Consider the following 15,109-nt stretch of genomic DNA (forward strand, 5'->3'; position numbering starts at 1 on the left):
ATTTTTCGTTTAAAGAATTATTTATAAAAGTATAGAAAATTTAAAAAAATAAATATTTTCAAAATGCGTATATTTTTTCAGGGATACCAAAATGAGTATCGGTTACCAACATTGGAGTAAATGGTGCTGCCACCACGGTAAAATCTCCATGCGAACGGCAAATTGGAAAGAAGAAACACTCTAACCTTACACCATTGATTTTCGCCAGAAGATTTGCTAAAAACAACTTCGAAAATGTTCCAAAACAGTGCTGCTCGCCTCTTGGTCCCCGCCATCCGCAGTGCTATGCAGAGCCGCTGCCAATCCGTGGTTTCTGGCCCCCCGACCAAGCACATCTCCACGGCCGTAAGTTTTCCTTCTGGTTGCATAACGAGGATGTTCTACCAAAGAAAGCCATTTCCTTCGTTCTTTCATTAAATGCTGGCTTTATCTATTGCAGGAGAAGGTGATCTTGGGCGGCGGCATGTGCGCTGCTTCCCTGTTCATCCCCGCCTGGGTGCTCTACCACATCCGTGACTACAAGGGCGACAAGTAACTTGCTTTTTGTTACGTTTATCACACCTAATACTATGTAAAGTAAAAAGTATCAATGCATAATTAGTGTCCCTAATCACAGGAAATAAACGAAAGTGGATTGAACCATAGATGAATTTCATTATTTAACAAAAGCTTTAAATCTAGAAAATTTCTTAAAAATGGCTCTTGTGAACTCAACTATCCAATGAATCAGTTATGACTGGAGAATAAATATGGAAGTTGCGACTGCCTAAGTGAAAAGACTTGCATCAGTGGCTAGTTTTAGTGTATTTGTGTATATATTTTCACTTGAAGCATAATTTTAAAAGGCTTGCAAATGTTTTAATGGGGATAGAAATGTTTTAAACGATCTTATAAGATATAGTTATAGTTGCGTTTTACTTTTTCTGCGAGTCCTTGCCATCGCCCTTTTTCTCCTTGTCCTTGTTAAGCGAGCCGACAGCATCACGCACGGCCTCAGACTGGGGATCAACCCCGGGCAAATTTTCCAAGACGCTCTGCAAAAAGGCCGGGTCTCCAATTACCTCCGAATAATCTTCATCTACCTCCATGGGAGCATTGGCCTCGTCGGTCTTTGGACGCTTTGCCTGCTGGGTAACCGTGTCATCGGGAGCGTCCTGCATGGACATCTGCATGGCAAATGCAATCTGTTCCTCCTCAGTCATATTGGCAAAGTCCGGCAAGTTGTCCTCGGGGGTTTCAGTGGACAAGGCCAAAGCGCGCTGCAACATGGCCTCTTCGGTGTTGGCCTCAGCAATTCCGCCAACACTCTCTACGTTTCCTCCTTGGCCAGAGCTTCCACCAGCCTCGCCTCCAGCGGTGCCCGAAGTCTCAGTATTGGCACGTCGTTGCTCGCTCTCTTGCCTCTGGCGCTGCTCCTCCATTGAAACACGCAAAGCCAAGGCTAACTCCGGATCTTCGTTGGGGTCCACGCCAAACTCGAACACGTTTCCGCCCAAGCCAGCACCTCCCATGCCGTCCTCTCCTTGGATAATGGGGGAAGATAACAAAGCATCCGACAATGCTGAGCCACGAGGGACACTAACTAAGTGCGACCCGGTGCCGTCCTTGCCGTTGAGGGCATTGATAAAAGCGGTCAAGGTCTCGTTATTGTTTCCGTGGTCTCCAAAACTGACAATGTCGACGTTGACCTTTTCCTTCTTCAGACGCTTCGCCTGCTTTACTAACTCGCCCTCCTCATGATTGATGGGCGATCCCACAAACACCACAATACGCATCTTGTGGTTCTTTCCCTGGCGATGCTTCAGCACCAAGTGAGCAATGCGGATTCCAGTCAAAAGGTTTATCTCGCCCTTGGGTTGGATCAAGTGCATCTTTGAAAAGATGCGTCCAACATCGCTGGTTAGCGTGGCCAGCACTTCCACCGTGCTGCAAGGATTACAATATTTAACTAACCAATAAATAGATGAGCGAATACTCACTTGGACAAAGTCATAAGTCCCACATTGTTCTCGGGATTGGATCGCAGCTTGGTGAGGCATACAAGATTAATGCCGTCTTTCTGGACATTCAGACGGGTTGGAAAATAGTCTCCATTGCGCTGATAGTCGCTGTTGTCGAAACTAAAAAATAGCAAATAATTAGCTTCTATGCCAAACAGACACCACTGACCGTGATTAGAATTGAAGAGAACTCCATTTAGTTGTAAAAAACATGAATTTACCATATCATAGTACTCTCCAGCACCATTTTCGTATTTTTGCTTGTCACTGCCACCGAACTGTAATTTTACGTATAAACACTAGGGTTGCTAAGTTTTTTAGAGCCAGGGCAGCCCAAATATCGTTAGTGTTACCGATATTCAAATCTGATTAATATATCGATAAGAAATTAACGCGGTCACCGTTTTTAAAGCTTCTACAAACTTTAATTCAAAAACCCTTTTAAATTTAATATTAAAAATACATATGAGAATATAGTATATACATTTAAGGTGGATGTCAATTTTATTTTAAAAATATAATATTATGTTATATTTATTTAATTGGTGGAATTATTCAAAACATTAGAAAAATTATCATTGATAAAATGAATAATAAAATGTATATAATTTCAGCTATAAAGATAACGCTGAATCCAATCATTAGGCTCATCAGGCCGCCAGTCTGAGCTGAATATATTCATAAACATTAATGTTAGATTTTTTCAATTTTACTATTGGCATCATACCCATATACTCTGTTGATCCTGTGTACGAGGTCCTCACGCTACTTCGAAAATAGTTTTCTGTGTGAAAAAAGTTTACCACCGCCAAATTTTCGCGAATATATTGATTTGACAAATTTTTTAAATAGTCACTTTGGATTCTAAAGGTATTCTTGCCAAACGGTGTGGTAAATGAATCAGGAAAGAATATTAAATCGTGACAGCTGGGGAGGCAAAGCTCTTTGCATTGAGAACTTTCATCGTCAAAAACCTCCTGTTCCGCATTATTCAAACACTGGAACCGATCGACGTCGCATACTGAAGCGTTGGGATAAACCAAGGGCAAATAATACGGAATACAATCACACAATCTGAGAAAAAACAAAGCATCGCATTCGGATTCACAATTTCTTCGAGTATAGTAACGATAAAAGAGCAGCTCCTGTTCATCGCTAAAAATGCATTGTCGTTTTGATCTTTGAATATGTCGTATATTAGGAGAGGCTTCAAAACTCCTGGCAATTATCCGAAATGTCGTCTGGCGACCTATCATTACGGGCAGCCCGGATTCCTTCAAACGGGGTTGATCAATCGGATTATATAGGAGAAGCTTTCGAATATTGAAATACCGAATATTAAAATAAAAAAACAATTTTGTTCAAGTAACTAACTTTAAATCCGTGTCCATTGGTCGATGAACAATAATAATCATTTACATGACCATTGAGAATAATTTGAAGACCCATAGAACTTCCAGCTCCAACACCAGGACGCGGATAGTAACTCGATGGTAGTCTTTTTGGGTATCCTGACATCGGATCCCAATCTACGGCAATGTCCGAAAATCTTTCCAAGGATGTATAATCGCGAATATAAGGCGATCTTAAAGAAATGGTTATTATTTCAACTGTATTTACTAACAAATGCAACCCTTACCTAAATTTATATAAATAGTATGGGTGCAGTAAGTTAAAAATACAACACAGACCTTCGTCCACAAATATTTCCCGAAAAATATCGGTGCAAGGAATTTTTTGTTGATGAAACATGCAGGACACGATCAGATCTTCACACTTTTCCGAAATATTAACTATAAAATTGGGAAAAGTTTCATTCTTATGCTGCAAATTTATATACGATGTGTAATTGGTCTCTCTGTAACAGGTCTTTTGTAGCATTGCGTATCCAACAGATCCCCTAAAACACATATATTTACATAAAAACGAGAATATAATCCAGCTGTGTACGTACGGGACCAAATGCTCTACTTTCGATTTTTTGGCTTGGTTCATATTGCAAATAGTTATAGCAGGAAAAGGAATCGAGTTTATTGGAGTCATATGCGAACTGACTAAATAAAATAAGAAAATCTTAAAAAGGTTTCGACAAATTGGCTTTTTTATTTCTCAAATTTACTTCCTATAATGACTGGAGTGATTTCCCATTTATTGTAGATTCCAACAGCCAAGTTTACTGCCACAAACACAACCAATCCGGATATAATTATAAAATAAAGTTTTACCCACCATGGTAAACTTTTGTCAGTAATAGCGTATTTTAAAACCTCTATTGCTGTATTTCGTAGAAAACGTTTTTCTCTATTTTGAACTATTCTAGAAATTTTTCCGGTTACTTTCTTTACCAAACTCATTATGATGATGTCCTTAATACAAGTGTTTCTCCAGACGTTTTTAAACAGTTTTACTGTTTTTATATAATCACTTATATGCCTAATTGTATTCCTTTAATTAAATTGACTTACAAACCATTAGGGGAATTAAGCTAATCGAAAAATAATTGTACACTTCATACACTTTTTCTACCTTGACTAAACACCTTTTTGGAAAATAATCGAAAATGTTCTTAGAGAGTGAAAAATAAGTGAGATAATAAGTGAGATGTTTGTTTTTTTAATTAGAAAAAGAAATATTAAGTAACTTTTTATGAAAAAAATCTTTTTTTGCCATTTTATATTGCTAAAAAATAGAAATATGTAATTCTATTGTTTAGTGAAAAAGGTGAAAACGAAGATTTAAAATCTAACAAAATAGAATCTATCTAAATCAAGGTAATTTGAACTATTATTTTGCCCGCCTCACAATAACGAACTTTTTTTCAAGTTTGATACATAACTTTTTTAAAATCCTTCCACTAAAATAAGTTATCTAAATAATTCCCTGAGTGGTGCGGTTCCCCGAGTAACGGTTACATTGGGCGATATTTCAGGTCCCACTTATACTGGTCACACTGCAAAAGTCAGGAAAATTTTGTGAATGTGATCCAAGGTGCATAAAAACGACAAAGCGAAGCAATTGTAAGTTTTCAAGTGCTTAAAGTCTTAGAATTTAGCTGCATAGCTGCTTGATTTGTCTCGCAATAACCGGATACTAGATGGACACCTAGGTAACTGACTTTTCCAGGCAAACTAATTTCACAGATCCTTGCAATTGCCTATTGGAGTTTATATACACACATATGTACATAATTACATATTTCGCGATGCCAATAGCATTTTAAGTCGTCATGAAGTATTTGCTAACCGAAAAGACGTGTTTAATACCTCGTTGAAGAACACGAAGGGGGTCTCAGGTTTTTTAAGTCGAAACGATGCACTAAATTAAAGTGTATGTGTGTCCGTATGTACGCAGTTGTTGTGTCTGAAGCAATATGTATGTACGTATGTACGTGTATATTTGCGTATGGGGGTAAGCGCATTTACATATTTACATGTTCTGTTGGACTGTCATAACTTACAAAACACGCTGTTGGAAAAGTAAAAGAATTAGGCTTATTCGAATTTATTAAGTTTAAGATTTTAGTGTCATTTTTTTTCAAATCGAAATGTTACAGCTAATGATAGGCACGGGTTTTTATTTTTAGGTCCCCCTTGAGAGTTGTCAGATTCGTAAAGTAAATCCCTTTTGCAAGTGTAATAGCAAAATGAGTGCCGTCGCCAGCAGAGATCCACCAGCCATTGGCAGCTTGGCCCTCGGCCGGAGCCAGACGATCTGCCGATATTACGTGCGCGGTATATGTCGCTTTGGAGAACTGTGTCGCTTCTCACACGACCTCAGTCGCGGCCGTCCGGAGTGCGAGGCTCAGCAGGCAGACTTGGCCACGGAAAGACCCAGCACAAGCACCAGCAGTAAAACCCTCACCAGCCCAAGTACAAGCCAGCGAAATTGGGCTAATGCCCCAGTGTTTGTGCCTAGCCAGAAGCGTAATCCTGCCTGGGATGTGAATGATACAACTGAAGCTGATTCAAATGCAGATGGGGAATCGGAAGCGGCATCGCACGATGGCTTGTACCAGGCCAACGTATCGTGGGCGGAAGTGGTGGGCGGTCCGAAGCTGGACTTCACTATGGCCAAACCGGCCTCACTGGACGAGGTGTGTCCCTATGAGAGTCCGTGCGCCTGGGGTGAGCATTGCCCATACCGCATCCATTTGGAGCTGTGCGAAATGTGCGACCAGTACTGCCTGCACCCGACAGATCAAGCCCAACGCAAGAAACATAACCGCGAGTGCCTGCAGCAGCATGAACAGGCCATGGAACTATCCTTCGCTATTGCCCGTTCCAAGGACAAGACGTGCGGCATCTGCTTTGACACGATCATGGAGAAATCCGGGCGAGAAAAGCGTTTTGGAATTTTACCGAATTGTAATCACATCTTCTGCCTGGAATGTATTCGCACATGGCGCCAGGCCAAACAGTTTGAGCATAAAATAACGCGGTAAGTAAAAGAATATCTTCCTGTATGAAATATCATCTTATGTTATCATCTTTGAAAAAATATAGAGCTTGTCCTGAATGTCGCGTGTGCTCAGACTTTGTCTGTCCCAGTGCGTTCTGGGTGGAGACCAAGGAAGAAAAGGATAAACTGTTCAACGATTATCGTGCCGCTTTGGGGGCCAAGGACTGCAAGTATTTCCAAAAAGGCGAGGGCAAGTGTCCCTTTGGCAACAAATGTTTCTACAAGCACGCCTTGCCCAACGGAGATATTGTGGATGTGGGTCTGCCCAAGCGTACTCGTAAGCTGCAGAGCCAGAATGAAATAATCGATTTACTTGATGTGAGTATTAGTTCCTTTAACTTTATTTTGAATGAATTTTTCTGGGTTCTCTGGGGATAACACTTGTTAGGTTTTTTTGTGGTATTTACTTTATTCCGTATTTTATAGATTTATCTCTGGGACTATGTAGACAGGCGTGATTATCATTGGCTGGAGATATTTTCAAGTGATGGAAGCGACTATTCCGATTTCTCGGATGACGAATAAGCTTCTGGAGCAGAAGGATACAAAAAAAGAATAAACCCTAAATCATAAACATTTGGATATACACTCCCAGAAAATAATCAATATTCAAACGATATATAAAAATGATACTGAACCAAATATCGAATGCGAAATTAAAAATGATGTATTTGGGTACCAAATTTAGGTTTACATAAATATTTATTCTCCACTCAATGCAACGAAATTTACAGCAACTTTTCCGTACTTGTATTAAATTAAATTATATTTAATACCATAACAAGTGGTTACTCTTAAACCTAATGGAACATTGATATATCATTAAATATGAATACACAATTTTAGAGATAAACAAAAACAAGCGCGTAAACAGTACATTTTCAAAATAGGTGATATAAAACGTGTAAACTATGCCTTTCAGACTGAATTGTAAAGATAAAAACACATACATTCTTAAATCGGTTTTCTACTCATTTTCTGAGGTTTAACATCTACAAACTAAGAGAAACGCACATAGCAAGCCACATAAGCACGTCTTTTTGTATGATTGCCGGCGTTCTAAAACGAATGGTTTATAAGTAATCATATCTGAGTAAAACTATTCCCTTCCGCCGATGAAATAAATAAAATTTTTGTTATTGTTACGAGTCTTTGTGTTAGATTATTACTGTTGCAAGCCTATAATTCAGTATATCTGTAATCGTTGTCCACGAGCATAATTATCATACAGAAGCCACTAAAACTGATATTTGTATAAAATTTATTGTATATTGATTTTAAGATTATACTTTTGAAATGTACCTCTATCAATGTTTTGTTTTTACTGATGCAAATGTAATGTGTTGTCCATTAGAAAAAACAACAATTTAATAAATTAAGGGAATTATATATATAAACCCATCATGTTCAAAATCGAAAATCTAAAAAAAAAAAAAAAACAAAACACAAAGTAATAATTACTTGAAAATCTCAATAATTACATTGAATCGGGTTCATCGATTCGGAACCCATTTATATGTGATTCATAGTTGACAAACAAAAAATATCTTATGAATAATTGGTAATAAGTATAAATATACATAGTTCTAAAACATGCATATGATATGGTCGTTGAAATATGATATACAAATGTACAATTCAGCTTAACAAATACATGCTATCGCGAGAGCTGCTAACGCAATGCCTTTGGTTTGAAATTGTTTGTGTCGACACCGGATGGTGTTTTCCTTAAGATATAACTTTAGTTTTCACGATAGTTGTTTCATCGGCCTTACCGTAATTGTATAATGAGTGAACATAGTTTTAGTTAAATCTCATATCCTTTATATAATTTGATATTTCCAAAGTTGCTAAACCCATCCAGAAGTGATATATTTCGTTAATTTTTGAACTGGATTTCAAATTTTAATATTGAACGGAATAAACCTTGTTGATCAAAAGACCCTTTGATGTAACTAATACGATAAGCAAATATTCGGGTTCGTTAACAAAATTTTATTTTCAAAACCGATTTGTAACATGAGCCTTGAATCGAATACTAATTGTGCCATTTTCCATTTTAAAATTGTTCAAAACAAAAAATAACCAATCTGGCTGAACTTGTAACCTAGATTAGAATAAAAATAAAAATTGTAACATTATGTTGATAATAAAGAGCAGGAATTAAATAAATACAAAAAAAATAATTCGAAAACGGAAATTAAATGAATTTTTTCTCTTTTAGATGGTTAACCCCAGATGGTTGGGGTTCAAAACTAAAATTTGTTTTAAATTATTTTAATTTGTGTCAGAATCTTGGTATTTTTTAAACTTGTTTAGCTTTTTTCAGCTTTTTCGTATTACCGAGTCAGTAAAGGACGGTAACACTAATCAGCTGTCAGTTCAATGTTTGTTTATTTGGCGATGCACTTTAAATCGAGTAGCAATAACAATAAACAAAATGAATGAAGAAAGACGATTCGTATGCATCAATTGCGGACATAGGGTTAAGGAACTATTCAAGAAATATAGCAATACCCTAAAAACCACTAACTGCGTAAGAAATTTTATATGCTTGTTTTTTTAATGTAAACAAATGCCTAACTTACAATTTTTTAGGAAAAATGCCATCAGGTTGCTGATAAATATATCGAATTTGAGGAATTTATTATACTTATTGATGCCTTGCTTCTGGACTCCTGCGCCTTTCGCCACATAATATGTAATGGAGATTTCAAGGTGGAATGCTACTTCGCAAAATCCCTTCAACAAATGTACTTAATCAGCTTTTTTTCTTTAGTTGTATTGGAAGATCTCTTTGGTAGTCCTGCTCCTAGAATCCTTTGCCCTTTGTCGCCAAAAAACAGCCGATCCTCCAAACACGGCATTACATGTCCACGAAAAGGGATTCTATGCGTATACATTACAAAATATCGGAGGTAAACACAAACATTTCTTTTCAAAACTTAAAATACATTTTGTTGTTTTATATTTCAGACTATCTGTTTATGACTCTATTGCTTTTAATAATTACTGCAACACTCAGCTTTAATTGGGTAAAAAAAATTGGACTTCGCCATTTCACCTTAACCATCTTCAAAGTGGTTTTAATATCCAACTTGTCGAAGTTTTTTCTTTTACCAATTTTAATCTGGAGGAACAACACTACTGTATTTGGACGCAGCTTACATCATGTCCTTGTCATGGGTCATCACTTTTTTTCTTTGATCCTTGCGTACGAATCAGTCGTGGTCAGAAGAAAGTCCCTCCGTTGGATAGGAATAATATTAGTTATTCTTGCATTTGTGCTTAAGGAGTATTTAAGACAATATGCCACATTCTTGATGGATGTCAATATAATGTGAAGAGTATTAGATATTAATGCTGAATAAAAATTGATAAAGAATTCCTCCTTTATTACAGAAAAACAGCGATTTATTTAAATATTAAAAGCACTCAAATTTTATTGATCACTAAAGGCCCAGAATTACGGAAAGGAAAAAGTCAAATTTTAAAAACATATATAGAACTATTTTTATTGTATCTGTTGGTTATGAAATACGTCAAATTGTGTTACATACTATATGTTGGAAACTGCAGAGAACGAATCAAATGGCAATGAATTTAGAACCAAGCAGATCGATCAACTTTTCGTTAGATAAAAAGCCCGAGAACAGTCGTCGGTAATATAGACCGGGGTACATAATTGGTACATAAAAAAGACATCTGAGAACGAATCGAATTGATTTGTGGTTATAGCATAGTAGATATGATGTTATGCCTCTCCATTCGTATGAATGTACTTAAGTAATTAATGCTAATCGTAAGTCATGCTGCTCATACATATTGTTGTAATGGCAGTTTGTAGCAGAGCGGGACACCACCTTCTGCATTATATATCCAAATCGATATCGAAATCGAAGTCGCAATCGAAATCTGGGCGCCTAAACCTAAATCAGCATCCAATATCCATCCCTTTGCACATCCATTTACTATGCTCTTACGGTCTTAAGTCATATTCCACGAAGACGAGGACGAGCTCGAGGAGCAGTCGTCGCTCTCAGTCGTTGCACTACTTCCATTCGGCTTGGGTCCCCAGATCCTGACGGTGGCGTCATCGCTGGCGCTGGCCAATAGGGACGGGTAAACGGGATTCCAAGACACGCAGTTGACTGTCTTGGTGTGGCCAGCTAGTTTGGCAAGCGGCTCCTCGCGCTTGATGTGCCAAATATAAACAACTTTGTCTTCGCTTCCGCTGGCTACAAAGCTCTCGTTTACACCGCCAAAGCAAGAGTGTATGGCAAAGTTACTTTGCCTTATACCCTGGAATCGGCGCACCAGACACTTGTCCTCAATGTCCCACAAATGAAGGCCTTGGTTGGAGACATTTAGCAAAGCTAGACGGTCAGCCGAGTTGATGCTAAAGGTCATAATTGGATGCGGCTCCCTCAGAATATCAAAGTCTGTACGCGGGTTATCAAAGTTATACCTAAAATGGATCAAAATTAGTTGCATTCAAATATAATTTTATAATCTTTGTGTATACACCCACCCTCTTATACGGTAATGATTATCAGCCGCCAAAATAGTCTTGTTGTCCGCCCGGAAGGCTATGCTGTTCACCCGCACGCCCTCCCACGAATCGACAATGGTGCCGTTAAGGTCGCACAGGTAGAGCTGACCTTTTTGGCCGCCACAGACGAAACGGCTGCCGTCGCGACTAAAGGCACCGCAGGCCAAGCTGTCTTCGAGAGACTGAGAGAACTTGACCACCAGTTTGCCATCGTCGACGTTCCAAATGTAGAGTTCGTGGGAGTCCTCGGTGCCGCCGACGAGGATGAGCTTTGAGTCGGGACTCCAGCTGACAAAGCTTACGCTGAGCTGCGCCTGACCGTCGAGAACACGCCGGTGTTTGAGGGTGAGCTTGTAGGGGTCGACGTCCCAGATGATCACAGTCGAGTCCTTGCTGCCGGTGGCCAGCTTCAGGCCGTCTGGCGAGAACTTGCAGAACCAGACCTCGTCACAGTGGTCGGTGAGAATCTGTATGGTCTGCATGGGGAAGCCGTCCGTAGTGCAACAATGGTCTGTTAGGAGCGACACAGTCCCCAGATTGGTCTCCCAGGCCATGTCGTGGCAGGGGCAGTGCTGGCTCTGCAGCTCAACGGCCTGCTGCAGCAGTGTTTTCAACCTGCGTGGCGACATCATCACCGATGGCGGCATAAAAGACTGCAGGCGTTCCATTACAAGTGCCCGAGACACGATACCTTTGCCCTCCCACTTGGCCCTCTGGTAGAGGTCCTGGTTAGTCGAGCACATCATGTACGAGGACAGCTGATGCACCCGCGATATATTGTGCTGCAGCGGTGTTAGCTCGCTGCGTAGCACATGCAAGGCTTCGAGTGGATTTGCGTCGTCTAGGTGCTCCAGATACTTTTGCTCCAGCAGGATGAATTTCATTTCGGTGATCGTTGAGAGTTTTCCATTGTCGATAAGTGGTTCCAAGTCCTTGATTGTGGAAGAAAATACAAAGTTAGTTAGTTTTCTAATTTCTGGTTGTTCAAGATTAAATAGAATTTTCTTTTTTGGGGCAAATCTTTGATAAGATTACAGATAAACAATAGTTTTTCCTATTTTTCTTATCTACACATTCGTATATAATAAAACTGGTGATAGAACTCTACTATTTAAAGAACTAGAAAGTAATTCTATTACTCCATTTTAGCTTTAATGCCTTAATATATAATCTCTACCTTTAAATCCGAGTCAGCTTTTGCCCAGTCGCCCATGAGTACATGCTCACGGAACTTGGTGGCCGACGGATGCTCCAAGTAGCAGCCGGATTCTCCCATTAGGGTTTTGACTGACTTATCCAGGCCGACGTCATGCAAGTACTGCCCGATCAGCCGAATGATCTCCTGATTGGACTTGTCCAGTTGCACGCCACTGTAGCTAGTATTTTCCCGATTGTTTTCACCATCGACGATGCAACTGCTGCTGCCGTTGTTGTTCACAAGGAACCCATTGTGTTTGGCGTCGTGACCGTTGGTGGCAGCACTGCTGCCGGAGGGATTCTCATCGCCGATACCGATTCCTGCGCTCTCATCGTTACTGCCGGATGCAACATTTTCGGCACTGCCCCCGGAATTTAGGGCTGAACCCTCTGATGGCCGGGAGCAGGAGCCGCTCGACGTAGAAGTAGTGCTCTGCATGATCGGTCCACAATTGCTGGGTCGAGCACTGCTGCTGTGGTTGTCCCTGTGTCTTTTCTTGTTACTGCTTCCTTCTGGGGGGGAGGTCGATTTTCGGATTCGTGTATTTCCTGGTGTGCCGGTCGAGTTAGTGTTCAATTGCTGCTGTAACTGTTGGGCCGCTCTTGACGTAGATGCTGCATCTATTGATCCTGCGGCTGGGGAAACAGAAACGGAAACGGATACGGACGAGGATGAGGACGAAGAGCCTCCTGAGCGACGACCCTTTTTGCGCGGCGGCTGGTCCTCGGAAGAGGCACCAGTTGCAGCAGCCTTTTTGTTGTTTCTATCAATTTTGAGTCCTTTGCGAACCGCACAGCAACAAGCAGCTCCTGCCTCTGCCTCTGGCTCAGCCTTAGCCTCAGCCTCGAGATCTCCTCAATCTTGACCGAGTGCCTTCCGAATCTGTCGACGCTACCTGATGGGCCTAGGAGGCCTTTGTTGGCGATTCCGCAAAGGGTATCAGCGTGATTACGGCTCCGTTTCTGGCAGTTGATAGCACACGCTGATAGCAATTCCCCGACGTTCTACGACCGCAAATGGGAATCTGGGAACGGACATAAAAAATGGTTTTACATTTCAGCTATTTTGTAAAATAAATTCAATAAATTAAGCTTCAGTTTATCAATATATATTGATAATGGTGCATGTGAATTAAAAATCAATTTTTCGATAAGAAATTTGTTGTTTTTTTCTTTGTATTTGAGTTTCTTTAACCTAAATTACAAACTTTACAAAATTATTCCTAAATATGAAACGTCGCAATTTATTCTATATTTTATTAAATTTCATTTTATTTTTTTAATCAATCAATCAATACAGCCAGCAATGATGACTTCAAGGGTATTTACATTCGGCTATTTTACTTCCTACACACTTACATTTGTAAGTATGCACTTTTTACATATAGACATCACTAGATGTTTGCTGCACAGTCATGGCAAACAGTATTGGTATTGCGTTTTAAAAGATACATTTGATCTGAACCTATTTTTTTTACAAATTTTGAATATTGGAAAGTCTTGGGACACCATAACCTGTTCCAAGGAAGGAAAATCATAGAAAAGTTGTAATAAACATTTTCCAAACTTGTATATTTTCGATAACAATCATTTTGAATGATATGCCAGGGAAAACTGGTTCACCCACACCATTAGAGAAAATGCACCCCCATTTTAATAGTTCCTAAAACAATGCATTTCATTGACGACCCTGTACGATGTATATATATTTACTAGGAAAATACTCCAATTTAATCAATATTCTTTATAATAAATCCATTAAATATAGCATTTGGGAAAATGTAAAACATCAACACGAATCTTTTCGTGGCTTTGCACACGAACACAACTGGTAACCTAATTTTGTGATAAAGAACTTACTACGTCTTAGAGGAAAGTAAAATTATCTTAAAAGATTAATTTTAGGGAATACTTTTTTTTTACGAAAGTAGGCGAGTTCGAAATAGACAATACTTCCGCCCCCGACTGTGTACCTCGTATTAATCAACTTTGCTTTGTTTTCAGTACAAAGGAATGAGAAAATACATCTATTTACATACATATTCAGTCGTTACACGCACAAGGTTTTCATTTTCTTTTCGAAATATTGGCAAGTATCTTATTCCTTAACCGATGTTTTAACAATCTAAAAACAGTTGCGGATGTTGGCTTTTACATTAACTCAGCTGCTGGGATTTTCGATCCCCTCATCACTTTCCACCTTGCATTTCTCTTTTGGCCTTCCAAGTGCATCCGTAATATTCATAGATTGATGTAAAAACAGTCACTGTCTTACACATGGACACTCGACTAAATGATTGAATTAAATGCGTAAATGATTAAATGGACAAACCGTAGTAACATTTGTTAATTGACGGACTTGCAATTGAAAAACAAAGACGAACGGACACAATATACATACAAATCTGATGATGAAACGCACTTAGCTGCAGCTCGAAAACAGTGTGGCCGCTCGAAAAGTCCATTTATAAAAAAAATACCAAAAGAAGGGAAAACAGAATATTTTTTTAAAAACAAAAATGCTTAAACATTTTAGAATTTATCTGTTTTCAAAGATAATTTAATGTTTTCTGAGTTTATTTCATAAGTAAGTCAGCATATATAAGTTTCAGCAGAAAACTAGTTATTTGAATAGACAGTGGTTAATTTTTTCGTGTAAAGAGTAAACAACTAATATTGCTGCTAATTCTGTTTTAAAAATATATATTAAGATTATATTATATTATATGAGGTGTTTTTGTTATTCATTCGTTTATTTCTTTAAATATTTAAAAGTTTTAAAATCTCGATTTGGTGGTATATTTATTTGGTATATTTTTCAAAAATAACATTTTCAGTTCAATATTTTTTTAACCGATTTTTGTTTTAAATTTAATAGCACAATAAAACTTTAAAAATTCTT

General features: G+C 38.8%; 6 protein-coding genes across 12 annotated transcripts; 3 read left to right on the forward strand and 3 right to left on the reverse strand.

Moving 5' to 3' along the window:
* The first annotated feature begins 138 nt into the window (after positions 1–138).
* On the forward strand, positions 139–644 carry COX8 (Cytochrome c oxidase subunit 8). Its single transcript, XM_017246049.3, has 2 exons — positions 139–345; positions 440–644. The coding sequence occupies exons 1-2, from the start codon at positions 235–237 to the stop codon at positions 533–535; spliced, it is 207 nt and encodes a 68-aa protein (XP_017101538.1). The 5' UTR covers positions 139–234; the 3' UTR covers positions 536–644.
* A 141-nt stretch (positions 645–785) lies between these two features.
* On the reverse strand, positions 786–2,354 carry Rpn10 (regulatory particle non-ATPase 10). Its single transcript, XM_017246048.3, has 3 exons — positions 2,222–2,354; positions 1,980–2,120; positions 786–1,926 (listed from the first exon to the last, which is right to left on the reverse strand). The coding sequence occupies exons 1-3, from the start codon at positions 2,245–2,247 to the stop codon at positions 915–917; spliced, it is 1,179 nt and encodes a 392-aa protein (XP_017101537.1). The 5' UTR covers positions 2,248–2,354; the 3' UTR covers positions 786–914.
* Positions 2,355–2,533: 179 nt separating this feature from the next.
* ppk5 (pickpocket 5) lies at positions 2,534–4,190 on the reverse strand. The gene is made up of 6 exons (XM_017245747.3): positions 4,120–4,190; positions 3,955–4,054; positions 3,640–3,900; positions 3,375–3,585; positions 2,728–3,313; positions 2,534–2,668 (listed from the first exon to the last, which is right to left on the reverse strand). The coding sequence occupies exons 2-6, from the start codon at positions 4,041–4,043 to the stop codon at positions 2,556–2,558; spliced, it is 1,260 nt and encodes a 419-aa protein (XP_017101236.3). The 5' UTR covers positions 4,044–4,054; positions 4,120–4,190; the 3' UTR covers positions 2,534–2,555.
* Positions 4,191–4,894: 704 nt separating this feature from the next.
* On the forward strand, positions 4,895–8,139 carry Mkrn1 (Makorin 1). Of its 3 annotated transcripts, none has more exons than XM_017245937.3 (4): positions 4,895–5,017; positions 5,584–6,437; positions 6,503–6,776; positions 6,885–8,139. In XM_017245937.3, exons 2-4 carry the CDS (start codon positions 5,644–5,646, stop codon positions 6,981–6,983), a joined length of 1,167 nt encoding a protein of 388 aa, XP_017101426.2. In that variant the 5' UTR covers positions 4,895–5,017; positions 5,584–5,643; the 3' UTR covers positions 6,984–8,139. The 3 variants fall into 3 exon arrangements, with proteins under 3 accessions (XP_017101426.2, XP_017101427.2, XP_043069250.1); XM_017245938.3 differs by having other exon boundaries at positions 4,952–5,106; XM_043213315.2 differs by lacking the exon at positions 4,895–5,017 and having other exon boundaries at positions 5,564–6,437.
* Positions 8,140–8,801: 662 nt separating this feature from the next.
* Arv1 (ACAT-related protein required for viability 1) lies at positions 8,802–9,817 on the forward strand. Its single transcript, XM_017245939.3, has 4 exons — positions 8,802–8,994; positions 9,057–9,176; positions 9,238–9,376; positions 9,435–9,817. Exons 1-4 carry the CDS (start codon positions 8,899–8,901, stop codon positions 9,800–9,802), a joined length of 723 nt encoding a protein of 240 aa, XP_017101428.2. The 5' UTR covers positions 8,802–8,898; the 3' UTR covers positions 9,803–9,817.
* A 129-nt stretch (positions 9,818–9,946) lies between these two features.
* On the reverse strand, positions 9,947–14,740 carry LOC108128372 (WD repeat-containing protein 26 homolog). Of its 5 annotated transcripts, none has more exons than XM_043212267.2 (4): positions 14,609–14,740; positions 12,188–13,232; positions 10,990–11,942; positions 9,947–10,926 (listed from the first exon to the last, which is right to left on the reverse strand). In XM_043212267.2, exons 2-4 carry the CDS (start codon positions 12,644–12,646, stop codon positions 10,446–10,448), a joined length of 1,893 nt encoding a protein of 630 aa, XP_043068202.1. In that variant the 5' UTR covers positions 12,647–13,232; positions 14,609–14,740; the 3' UTR covers positions 9,947–10,445. The 5 variants fall into 5 exon arrangements, with proteins under 5 accessions (XP_043068202.1, XP_017101424.2, XP_043068201.1 ...); XM_017245935.3 differs by having other exon boundaries at positions 14,540–14,650; XM_043212266.1 differs by having other exon boundaries at positions 14,567–14,636.
* Positions 14,741–15,109: the final 369 nt, after the last annotated feature.

Source organism: Drosophila bipectinata, chromosome 3L (assembly GCF_030179905.1).
Source record: "Drosophila bipectinata strain 14024-0381.07 chromosome 3L, DbipHiC1v2, whole genome shotgun sequence".
NCBI lineage: Eukaryota > Metazoa > Arthropoda > Insecta > Diptera > Drosophilidae > Drosophila > Drosophila bipectinata.